Below are 12,130 nucleotides of genomic sequence, written 5' to 3'. Positions count from 1 at the left end.
AGGAGCCTCACCGACATCCAGGAACTCGCATCCAGAGCGATCGGTTATCAGTCTTTCTGGGTCTGTCGAATCCGTCTCGAAGGAGGACGCTTTGTTGTTCCCGGATTGGCGTCTTGAGTGCCAATTGCGACTTCTACGTCTATGAAAAAGGGCCACTCAGAAAGACAAAAGGGAATGAGAGGCCCTTCAAAGGGAATTCCCAATATTTTCTCGTTTATCTTTGGAAAGCCCATTGAGTTTAGTGGTTTGAATTCTCTCCTCGATGAGGAGCATCATTGATTTAAAAGAGGGCTACGTGTTGCTTGTGCAATTAGCCCCCGAAAAGATTGGAAGTTCTTTTTGGGGCCGCAAGATAAATGGGCGAATTTAATTTTGGGAAACGTTAGTTGCCATTCTAATGGGATTCATGACGAATGGGGGATGGAGCCGACAAAGGCCAACAAACCGGGGTTGGATTCGTTTATCAATCACCCGCAGATCCCTATCTTTATGTATATATCTTGAGGAAAAGATTGTGATGTTCTTCTACATGACACTAACCACTTTCTAGACAACTTTTCAAATTTCCGGAGATCGCATGGCACGAGGCGATTTCACGGTAATTATCCTCGCGGCTTAAGCGACACTCAACACGTTGCTCTTCAATTAAAATGCGAATTTATCACTTTACTATCGAAAATTCTTGTCCCTCATCAGTCGATTCAATGAGGCTAATGCAGAAGACTAATCGGTTTATTAACCAATCACCATACGACGAATTGGACGGCCGGAGGACTGAACGTTTCCATGGCCAATCGGCGACGGGCACCCGTTCAATCCTTCTTTCGTCTAAGTGCCAGCAACGTCATAAATCCGAATTCTCCTGCACTACTTAATGGACTTCTCAAAAATATCCCCCATTGGTCAATAGGTGTTCCCGCTTATTTACAGTCTGGTCATATTTTTCACATGTCACCAGGAAATTGGGACCTGAGCATAATAAAGCTGAAAAATTCAGCGATACTGCTGCCGCGAGTGGCAGAAGCTTTACTTATTCACCTGCGACTTTTACTTATTATCTTTTGTTTTCCGAGCCGCCGAAATTCCCATAAAAAATGCAGAGAAGCGTTCCTCGGGTTTCTAAACGATCTTCCCGATGCCGGGAACTGTGACCGCAATATATAAAAGATTGGGCCGTTTGCGGAGTTACAGTGTTGACTTTATTATTTCCCGGCCCGCCTGTCGGACCGGGGCACTGCCTAAATAAAAGATCATCCCGCGAGATGTCGCGTTAGATTGGACGTTTGCTCCTTCTTTTCGAGCTTTATGTTTGTTTTCCACGGGAAAGCCTGCTTTATTTACAAGCTTTACGTGGGTTTAGACTGAATGGCCGTGTTAGAAGTTAGGAGTTCTCGCTGAGTACTTGATCGGAGGTCTGCCAAATCTCCGGATGGCATTCAGTTTATTGAAAAATAGTAGATGAAAATGAGTGCCATGTCAGAGGTCCTTATTTCACAACAACAAAGTTCGGATTTTCGAACTAAGTGATAGGTACGTTATATCCGACAAAGAAATTCGTTTTTCTGGAAAAAATGAGCTTAAAATGAATGTCATGTTCAGGGGTCTATATTTTATAATAACGAAATTTGCATTTTTCTGAAACTGGGTGACAGATACGTCAAATCTGACTGTGGCACTCGCTTTTTTGGAAAAAAATAGCTAAAAGTTAGTATCACAATCGAGGGTCCATGCCTCAAAACAACAAAATTGCAAATTATTTGCAGCGATGAAGCTTCAATTCACCAACTTGGGAAGTTGTAAGTATCATTCAGTGCTCCTGCCGTGCCACTCAAGATGGCGCTGGTAATAGTCATTATTCACTGTTGTAAATTTGCGTGCTTTATCAGTAAAGTGCGATCGAAAAACTAAAAACTCGGTCCTAAACGGACGCGTTGCATGTCGAACGATTTAAAAATTAGCAGAAATGAAGTAGTGGCGTGCTGCTCGCCATTCCTCCTTCTCCTCCATTGAAAAGTTGCCGACCAGAAAATTTCCTACTTTAATGGTCGAAAAAAAAGCCTTGGTTTATCATCACTTATTTAGCAATCAAGACATATTGGAACACGCCAATTTCTGCGAAAGAACCGAGTCACTGCACCCCCTAAATTGTTTTTTCGAAGGAAAATAAGACAACACTAAATTAATTTAAAAATGTTTTAATAATGGCGATATAACAAACCATAAACTGGAATAACATTTAAATGTAGTAATAAACTAGCAGCACGGTGAGTTTAATCCATGGACAGTTCTCGCATGACTCTGTCCGGAGGCCTTGAAGTGGCCCTAATCAAAATCCATTATCGTCGCGAAATTATACGGTGGACAAGGCACGCGATCGTTTAAGGATTTAGCGGCAGGTTTTTAATTACGGTGCAATATTCGAGCTCTGCTGGATCCTGCTGACACGCGGTAATTGCGTTTAATCGCTTTAATTATCATGCTTATTTTGTCCTTGGACCACTTTCGGTGCCATGTTGAGTAGGCCGGCCGGTGACAACAGTTTGATCGAGAATCGACCAAGTCAGCGTAGGCCGGGTTAAAGACTGAACGGCTTTGGAACTAATTGGGGAGTTGCAACGATCAGTCTTCCGCCCATCCTACCCAACATGGCGCTGAGAGTAGGCATCTTCATGGATATAACTCTTCAGTTAAATTAATTATCGGTTTAATCTATGCAGACATTTACAGATATGTAACATACACGAGTACATATTTAGTCATAATATACGTACAAAATTATTTGATTATATTTTTAGACTTGTGGTTGTTTTTTGACTATTCGCTGGTTACAAAACTTAATTGAAAACACTGTTGGTTTAAGTTTAAACTAACACCTCTACGCAATCAACAACGGTAAACTTTATAGTAGGAAATACACTGAACACCAACCTTAATGAATTGCCAGCTTATTCACATTCGATGCTGTTTGATGGATGGCTTCCGTAAGTTTCCAGATTACGTTTTATACCGTGCACGATGGCGTATACGGCGATCTAAAACGAGAAGAAAACTCTTTGTTAAAATCAACATTGATTGGTGAATAAACTGGCAGACAACTGAGGTGCAATTAATTGGTAATTTAGACCTTGTTTTGATTATTATTATTATTATTATTATTACTTTGAGACCATCGTTTCGGCTGACTGGTAAAAAAATTATACTTGCGTGTGCGTGTTACTGTGCGGTGCCTCGTTATCAGTAGTGGGTCCTATTTGATTGGCTGGCGTGTAATACTGCAAATAATACGAGATATTAGTTGAGCGAGTAGGAGGGAGTAGAAGGCAACGCCCTCTCTTGACGCGAAAAAAAACTCGTATAAAGGAAAGTGGCAAAGTTTCGCGGAACTGCAGCGCTTAAAGTAATTACCTTGATAACAGTAAACCACGGAAAGTCTTAATTGCTTGTCATAAGTCTAACGGGATCGGAAACTTGCCTTTCTGGTGATTTCGCTTAGAAAGTTTCCCTATAGTTCGAAAAGTTATTGTTTTTATGCGATTTTTCCTTTTTGGGGCTTTGCCGTGATGGCTTTATTGGTTTTTGGATTAGACGACAGAGTTATTTTGCTAAATTTGTGCCATCTTAAGAGTTAGGGGTCCGTCTAACTATAACTGAGAAATTGAAGATATTTGTCATTTTCTAACTTTGATATTTTTGTAGATATTCCCCTCGATATGGTACCCGTTTCAAGCTATTTTTTTCCAAGAAAATCGATGGTGTGGTCTATTTTGGACCATCTCCAATCCTAAGGGAGAAATTGTAAAAATCTCATATAGTCCCACTCCGTTATTTTTGTAAATGTTTTCCTCGATATAGTACTCGTTCCCAGCTAGTTTTCTCCTACAAGTTCGATGCTTAACAGAAATTCCCAATAGAACCTAAATCTGCTAAAGAACTTTAAAGTTGTTCCCATGCGTCTCAACAAACCCAACTTTTTGTCCCCCACGAGATTTTTCCATCAAATGTTATTATTTCCCTTGCACTTAAATTCTTCGCAAATAATAGACCTTCCGCTTTCCGCTGAAGGGCCCGCAAATGAAAAAAGGTCAAAGGGCGAGAAAAGCTCTGCTCTCCACTTCCTGTCCTTCGGATCGTTAAAAACGAGCATCCCTTGACCGTATAATTAGGGTCGCGACGAATCCTCCTGGATTTCTTAGGACGCTCAAAAACGGAAGATAGGGACGTCAAATGCCCGCAAAAGTCAATCAAAGGCAATCATACAGAGTCGGACCGGGTGAAATTGGTTAGGGGCTTCAAAAAGCGACGAGGAAATTAAGGTCGCCGGCTTCGCTTCTTGTCGACGTGGAAGGGCGACGATAATTTATTTTTCCCATCATTTCAGGTTGAACAGTGTCGCTTCGACCCCTGAAGGAAGTGGAAGTGATTTATTTCCCTCAGAAAAATAGTGGAAGCATTGAGGCCATTGCCCGGAGCTCTGCCCCAAACAAAGACGATAAAGTATGATGAAAATGATATAAAATATAATCAGTTTCGATATTGGTAGAGGTTATCACACCTATTTGCCATTTTATGTTATGACTCATCAGCTATTTTCCATACCATAACTCATGTTATATTAGCCTGAAGGAGGCATGATACATCAAGCAGCAGCTAAAGACAGTACCTATAATGTCCGGGAGGGTGCCGACAACACCGATCTATCACTAAGTGCAAAGGGGTACATTCAAGCAAACAAACCGCTACCTAGCGAGTTAAGTGGTGGCTAGCAGCCCCTCGGTCAAGCTAGCTCTCGCATAGTGCAGTCTCTGCTGTTGATAAGCAGGGTGTTGCTGATTTCTGGGCGTGGCCAGGTTACCGTGAACTGTCATGTGACCAGCCACGTGTCTGGGGCACCGATTCAGAGTGCCAGTATTATTTGTGTGATGATGGTGATGGTTGTTAATTTGTTGTTGAGACTGCGATTTGTGTACTTTGTATGGGGGCTGAAACTGTCGGTGAAGATAAGAGATAAGGGGTGGGAATAGCTCACCCTTCCATTGTCGAAGTCCCTGCCTACTCCCAGGGTGAGTCGAGCTTTGTTCTTCAGAGCGTCTCCGATGGGGATTTTGGCCCTTTTGGCCTCCAGATGGGACTTGTAGCAGAACTCTAAGGCGGCTACGCCCATGGCCACAAAAAGCCCGCCAATGAGGATGTAGAAGACCCCGGCTACGTTGCTGAGGGAGAGCTCGTTCCTCATAGAATCCTGAAACGTAGCAATAAAGCGGTTTAATCATTTTTCCCGTTAAATGCACCGGATTTTCACACATATCTGCGCTAATTCACTATTTAACGCCAATTTGCATGACGGTTTGCCTCGGTAAATTACCAACTTACCTGGTTACGAGGGGGCGTTCTTGCGTGTGGAAAGAGATATCTGTATGATAATTTCGCAGGCGATTATGCATATGGAAATTCACACTAAAGCAATTTTCCGCCCAGAAAATCCCAGCCCTCGTGTTTTATTTACAAGATAAGCCGTGACGTTCGGGTGTCGCGGAATTGCGCTCGCACCTCCGGGGCGCACCATTGCTTCTGTTGACAATACGCGATCCCCCACGTGGAAGGAAAAAGGGACCGAATGACTTGTTATTTATAGGCAAATAACCCGAAGAAGCCTTGACCGGAATTTTGGCGGATCCATCGATATTCCTCACGCATTTGCATGGGAAAATTGAGCCTGCTTGTGGGCGGAACGATACGGTTGAGTTGCAGCGAAACTAACATAATCAGTCGGTGGAAAATGGAACACAGCAGCCCTCCTGAAAGAGTGCCGAAAGTGCACGTATTTGCTCGGCGGGTGGACACTAATGCCAAAAAGCTCTTCATTTCACTACAAAACCGATTTATTGCCTCTTTAATTTTACTTACACAGGGACGGTCTTAACAAGTTCGTTGGACGAAATTTTCAACGCATCGCCCTCCTACCTTCCGAACGGTGCCGACGCCCAACCTCTCCGTCTTAAGGCCGGTACTGCATATACACTCTCTTTTTTCTACAGGGCATGATGCATGGCAAGATCAAGTATTTATCATGCATTATACCAAATATGCTAGTTTTCACGTAAGCTCAGGCGTCCTCATGCAGAAAGACATGATGAACATTATGCTCACTTATAGAGGGCATGACGCCTTTCCATCTTTAGCCCGAAAATTGTCGGATTTGACTCATTCTGAGTTCATTTGATTTGATTTACATTCTCTTCGGTTGAGCCTGATTACCCACCTGTTTATCCTTGAGGCACTCAGTCCGATCGTACCACCATTTGTTCTTGAGCTTAGTTAGCTCACCATCTTCCTTGAGACTCAGCACAGCCAAATTCACTGCGTCCCTAAAACAGGAAACTTTTGCTACGCTATTGAACGAGGAAGTTTCGACGGTTTACCTGAGGGGTGATCCTAGAGGGGTAGCCACCCCGAAGCCCTTGGCGTCGAAGTTTCTGCCCACTTTCATGGTATCGCAAGGCTCTCTCTCGTTAATATAGTCATTTTTCGGGGATTCAATGAGGAGGGCGTACTTCCCTGTATAAGAGTCACTAAAAGTACCGCCTTTAGAAACACCCTAGCACCCACCTTTGGACTGGCGCACCCTTCGAATCCCATCGTCGTACGTCTTGACAAAGACGTGCTTTCTCGAGTTCATGAACTCCCACATTCGGGAATAGAGGGTAATCTGAGAGCGCTGAAAGTGGGGTGTTTTAAAACAAAATTTCTAGACGACGAGTGTGGGTCGGTACCTTGAAGAAGTCGTACGTGGCTCCCCCCAACAAAGTCCCATACTCCACTTCAGTCTGTGATGCCAAATCCTCGGGAGAGTTTATGGGGGCCACCATTCTCTCCACTGTGAGGAATGCGGCTAAATTGGCGGTGTAGCTTGATATTATGATGAGGGTGAAGAACCACCAGCAGGCGCCTACTATCCGCCCGGATATGGATCTGGGTGATATATCTCCTCCTTGCTGCATGAAAGCAGCCAAGGAGAACCATAAACTGTTAAGCAGGCTGAAGTCATTGGCCATAGTACCACCGCTGTTGGTGTGGAGGTGCGGAGGGTGTCTCACAGGTTCGTCACTATGGTGGAGGATCCTCCACTCGTAGGGCGAGAACCTGGAGACTATGAACAGCACAATGCTCACTCCTACAAAGGCAAACACCACGCTGATCTAAAATGGCAATTTTAAGCTGGTAAATGGAAGAAACCAGATATCCGTACCCAGATCTCCTGAGACAGGGGGTTGAGGAAACTGAAAACTCCAGGTTTCTGCTTCATAGGCTTTTTGATCATAATGGATATACCCAGAGACATGAAGGGCTTGCTGAAGTCGATCACCCTTTCCCTTTCAGAGGTGATGGTAATGGGGGCGATGGCCAAATCAGCCTCCTAAGACACGAATGCTAAATCCTAATTTGGTTCACTCTGTATGTCATAGCTTACGTTGCGCACGAGCTCGCCAACCATACCATCCCAGCCACCCTTGACATCCGTGTTTTCTGCGCCGTATTTCCCATCTTTGACTATGCGCAGCTCATCTAGAATAAAAGCGAATCCATCCAGAATTCAATAGAAACTTCTCTTGAATTCTGGATGGTAAAAATAATCCTATTCCAGGGTTTAGGGCGAAATAAACACACAATTAAAAGCGAGTCTAATGTACCTTGAATAGCCCTCGCCTCTATTCATAACCTTAATGGCGTTAACTGTGCCAAGGTTGGTTCGAGCCCTTGCACCGTATAATTCCACGGCAGGGCATTGATTTTTCCGTTTGAATTATACACACACACTCACAATTTATATTCAGTTTCTTCGCGATTAGTTCCGCCAGGTCCTTGCAGTACCCCTCGAATCGATCGTTACCCATCAGTAGCTCCCCAGACTCCTCTTTGTGAATCATTATGTATGGTTCCTCCTATATAACATATAACATTCCAAGGAACTTATAAAACAAATTCGGTGTGCTATTTGTGACAGTGACAGTCTCCTAATTTGACAATTTTCAGGTTAAGAATCCTGCATATATAATATTTTTAACCTTATTCACTTGTCAAATGCGGAGACTGACACATCCATGAATAACCTCGGAAAGACGTATTGATATTATCCATATAGAAGGATTGAACAATTTGGACGTGATTAAGATAGAGAGCAAGAGAACGCGTACCACAATGGTGGTCACCACATAAGTTTTATTGCGTTCGATGTGTGCCGCTGGTTTGAGTCGTGTGTACTTTGCCGCAACTGGGTTGAAGCCGTTCTGGTCAGTCCATTCGGCCACCTTGACCATGGCGCTGTTGATGGTCATTTCCACCACGTGGAGGGTGTAGTTGCGTCTTCTTCCTTCTTCTGTGAAGAGAATGTCGCCTGTAAGGCCCTCGATTTCCACCTAAAAATGGTTTTTTTATCTTCGTTTTTATCTCATATAGTGTTTTATGATGTAAAAACATGGCAATTAGTGGCGTTCTTTAGAGCTATCTCGAACTTTTCTAAACTAAATAGAAACTTTTTCTTGATTTTTTTTTGGTGTTTGTGAAAGTGACGATTTTGACAATGCCATATTTCTAACCTCATAACCTTGTCAAATCTGAACACTGTCACTATTTAAATGACGTATATTCCCCACCCATTCTTCAAAACCATTGACGTCACTTCTCCAGACTGGAACTAACCTTCCTCAAGTATCTGGATATCTTGTCTCCGTGTTCCCAAGGGGAGACCCATCCCCCAGAGGGGTTGCAGTCCAAAATTTTGCTTCCGTTGTTGTAGAACTGTCCCCTCCCAGTGCGTGTATTGATATTCTTGAAGCTGTCCGGTTTTTTGCGAAGGATTTTGTTGAAGGCTTCTACCAGAACGAAAACTGCATCGTACATTAGAGCAGCTTGGGCTGAGATGGTCTCCCTTCCCGCCCCTTGGGACTGGCTCGGGTCTAGACGCTTCCAGCTGAAAAGATATTAAAAAACATAAAAGACAAATTTTAAAAGTAATTAAAAAATAACAATAATTATTAAAAGACAAACATTTTTCGAATAAAAATTGAAAGAAACTAACCCTTCCAGGAAATCTTTAACAGGCTTGTGTGAAACATCAACAATTCTAAATCCTGTGATATTTATGGCTCCATATTCCGCAACTTCCGATTCCCATCTATCGTCCATTACCTTGAAAAAAAATTCTAATTAGGAAGATTTTCAAATGAAAAAAAAAACAGTGATTACCAGGCCTGACAGTAAGTAATGGTAAGTCCTTCTTCCTAAGGCCAGGTCTCTCACATGCCCCACCACAATCTCCTTCGCCATATCCGCGGAACAATCCAAAACAACATATTTATTCTCCCATCTGGACTTGTCTTCCAACCCTCTCAGGAAGTGCAGAGCTTCCGTGACGTTGCCAATCCTTCTCACCGTCCTCACTTGAAATTGCTCGTTGCCGGGGCTGAGGCCCTGGTAAATTTGCTGCAGCCTCAGCAACCCGTCATTGGAATCATACAAATAAATAATCCGCCTCCAGCCATAGTATTTGACGGTGTCGATGATGGCCTGATGGTACTCCGGTCTCATGGAGATAGCAAAGTCCAGGAAACCAGAGGACGGCGCCAGAACTTTTTCCGGGAACCAGGGAGTGACGAAGGGCATTTGGAAAGTGTTGCTGTAGGAGTGGAGAGTGTCGAAGGAGTCTGGGGAGACTGCCCCCACCATTGAGTAAACTCCCCTGGAGAATTGGTTGCATACTGAGGAAATTAGATAGAGAGAGAAGATTTTTTTTGGTTGGTACACTCACTTAGTCTTGAGAGCTTGAAGGCGTCAGCAGTATTGATGACGTCCACGTAAGCTTGGAGTTCGAAACGTCGGCCTGAGTCGTTTTGATTATGCTGCGCGATGGCAAATTTGAAGGCGGTTTGCACATCATCAGTACCCTGCTCAAATATGGCACCTGAAAATCGGTCACCCTGTATATATCCAAAAATTACTATGGAGATTATCTCTTGAAATATTGGAACGTTCTGAAGCAGATTTTTAAAAATTCCCATGCATCGGCAAAGTTGCCAGTTGGCCCATATATCCGCAACCCTGTGTTATTATTTGCGGCGTTGCCTTTGTCAATCGCTGGCCAGTAACACCGAATGCCGATTTTTCCCTAATCACCGAATTTTCTCCTGTATTATTCTCCGAGATATGCGTTTATTTTTTTTGGCCACTCTGTATATGGTGTAAATCAAGAACATTACAACCTTTAAACCAGTGTAAATATCTCAAAAACTACTTACCCAGAGGAATTTTTTCACTGACACTACCCTCACATGCCCTAAAATCCAGCGAGAAGATGAGAAATAGTGCTAAAAACAACCCCATTGTGGATCGAATTGGGGATGCTGGGATGAAGTTTGCTCTCGAGGCGTGCCCTGGCCTTTTGCGCAGCCGCAGCACGATTATCTGTGATTGCTTTTCATCCTCAGTTAAGGGATTATTGGGGGAGAGAATAAGATAATAATTGTCCGGTGGCGCGGTTTTGTCCTGAGCAGGGCCGAGAAAGGAAATGTGCACTCGTGTCTTGGGATTTTAGGGACAGCTTTGCCCCATGTGGACAAAACGGATCTGCGGTGTACAGGATGAGTCAAAGTTAACAATTAGGCCCTAAACCTGCTTAAAAGACATATTTTGGATACAAAATCCTGTGTAGTGGCAAAGGCGTTGAAAGGCATAGTGTTTAAGTAATTTTCTTCGTCAAAACAATATAGTCATAACCAAGCTGTAAACAGGGACTCCGGTGGTCTAGGTTAGGAAGGAATCCCGGCCTGAAAGTGTGGCTCTGTTAGCATAGGACACAATCAGGTGTTATGTTCCATTATCATACCAAGACAGAGGTACAGAGGAATTGGGAATATGGAGAAATAAATTACTAAAAACCAAAACGAATTTATTAGACTCAAAGTTAATTAATTATTTAATGACAAAGCACCCATTGCCACCTAAGTTTGGTGACGTCAGTCTAACAGAGGAATTCTAACTACTCACGCGTTACATGATAAATTCGGAGCTCAATTTTGAAGAGTTACAGCGCATTCCGTTCTTGATTTATTAGCTAGAGTGGGGAGGGGACTGGAGGGTGTATGGCTATCTTTTTTTAATGACAACGCTACACCCAATGAAATTCTGTCCTAGCAATCTGTCATATTTTTCTTTTGTTTTTTTTTTGTTGGTTATGCACAGTATCATGGCGGAATGTATTTGAAAACTATATCTTGTTCGCGAAAAGACTTTAACATTCGAGGATTAAACAGTGTTTTGCCGATTTGTAGTGCGCACTTAACAAATTCCGATGCTTAAATGATGAAACATTCGCTGGAGTGGCTCCGAGATTGCCGTTTGAAAACTGCGAAATTGACTTCAATACTGGGGGTTTTATTACCATCCCTCGGGTAAGTAGATAAAATTATTCCTATTTTAGCTGATAAATTCGCTGTGAGATAAATTAAGGGAGTATGGGGATTAAGCCATTGAAATAATGCAATGCATAAAATATTTAATATAGTTATTCCTAATAATTTTGGTTTTCCGAATCTTGTTTTAACATTGATCGGTATTTATGCGGTTTTGGCTAAAGTGAGTTTGGACCATCATGATGACTGATAGGAAATTCATTCGGGATAACAATTGCGAATAATCATTCCCCATTGGATCGAAGGTCTCGGGAGGCAATTTCAGCATTCAACGCGAAAAGTATAATAGTCTGCCGAACAATGCCGTAGTTGAAAAGTTAAGTTTAAAGATTATATTTTAAAACAAATGTTTTGTCCACTGCTGTTATGCAGTAACTTTTTTTAAATTGTATTTGAGATTAAGGTTTCACATACAGGTAGAGATGATATTTCGCATTAATTTCAGATGAAACTAACCGAAATTGACATTTATTTCAAGCGCTCTGCTGACTATTCAATAACGATAACCATAATGTGTAAAATCAGTGAAAACTCTTGTTCTTTCTAAAGAGTTAAATTACTCTGTCACTTCATGAGAAGTTCCTAAACTATGGCTTAATTTTAGAAAAAAAATTTTTGACTTGGCTTTGACCCGCTGTAGAATAAAAAGAAGCAATTTTCCTATA

The 12,130-nt window shown here is 42.5% G+C and overlaps 1 protein-coding gene across 3 annotated transcripts; it reads right to left on the bottom strand.

Annotated features, from left to right (window-relative positions):
• Nucleotides 1–2,179: 2,179 nt before the first annotated feature.
• On the bottom strand, nt 2,180–10,445 carry LOC136339245 (glutamate receptor 1-like). Of its 3 annotated transcripts, XR_010732109.1 has the most exons (17): nt 10,293–10,445; nt 9,806–9,958; nt 9,244–9,755; nt 9,077–9,186; nt 8,698–8,968; nt 8,193–8,414; nt 7,820–7,940; nt 7,469–7,563; nt 7,247–7,414; nt 6,771–7,196; nt 6,607–6,715; nt 6,420–6,555; nt 6,260–6,365; nt 5,027–5,239; nt 4,741–4,979; nt 3,205–3,272; nt 2,180–3,032 (listed from the first exon to the last, which is right to left on the bottom strand). XR_010732109.1 is itself a non-coding variant. In XM_066282323.1 (16 exons), the coding sequence occupies exons 1-15, from the start codon at nt 10,375–10,377 to the stop codon at nt 4,749–4,751; spliced, it is 2,958 nt and encodes a 985-aa protein (XP_066138420.1). In that variant the 5' UTR covers nt 10,378–10,445; the 3' UTR covers nt 2,180–3,272; nt 4,741–4,748. The 3 variants fall into 3 exon arrangements, 2 of the variants coding, with proteins under 2 accessions (XP_066138420.1, XP_066138421.1); XM_066282323.1 differs by having other exon boundaries at nt 2,180–3,272; XM_066282324.1 differs by lacking the exon at nt 4,741–4,979 and having other exon boundaries at nt 10,293–10,444.
• Between the last annotated feature and the right edge of the window lie 1,685 nt (nt 10,446–12,130).

Source organism: Euwallacea fornicatus, chromosome 5 (genome assembly GCF_040115645.1).
Source record: "Euwallacea fornicatus isolate EFF26 chromosome 5, ASM4011564v1, whole genome shotgun sequence".
Lineage (NCBI taxonomy): Eukaryota > Metazoa > Arthropoda > Insecta > Coleoptera > Curculionidae > Euwallacea > Euwallacea fornicatus.
The sequence above is the reverse complement of the archived record's forward strand: the minus strand, read 5'-3'. Positions and strand labels throughout refer to the sequence as shown.

Bases quoted from the DNA above. Each gene is read 5' to 3' on its own strand.
- LOC136339245 (XM_066282323.1), bottom strand. From the start codon at position 10,377: ATGGGGTTGTTTTTAGCACTATTTCTCATCTTCTCGCTGGATTTTAGG. The intron at 7,197-7,246 runs GTACGGATATCT...TTGCCATTTTAG, and splicing joins CCCTGTCTCAGGAGATCTGG to ATCAGCGTGGTGTTTGCCTT. The intron at 5,240-6,259 runs GTGGGTAATCAG...GCTACGTTTCAG, and splicing joins AGTGCCTCAAGGATAAACAG to GATTCTATGAGGAACGAGCT.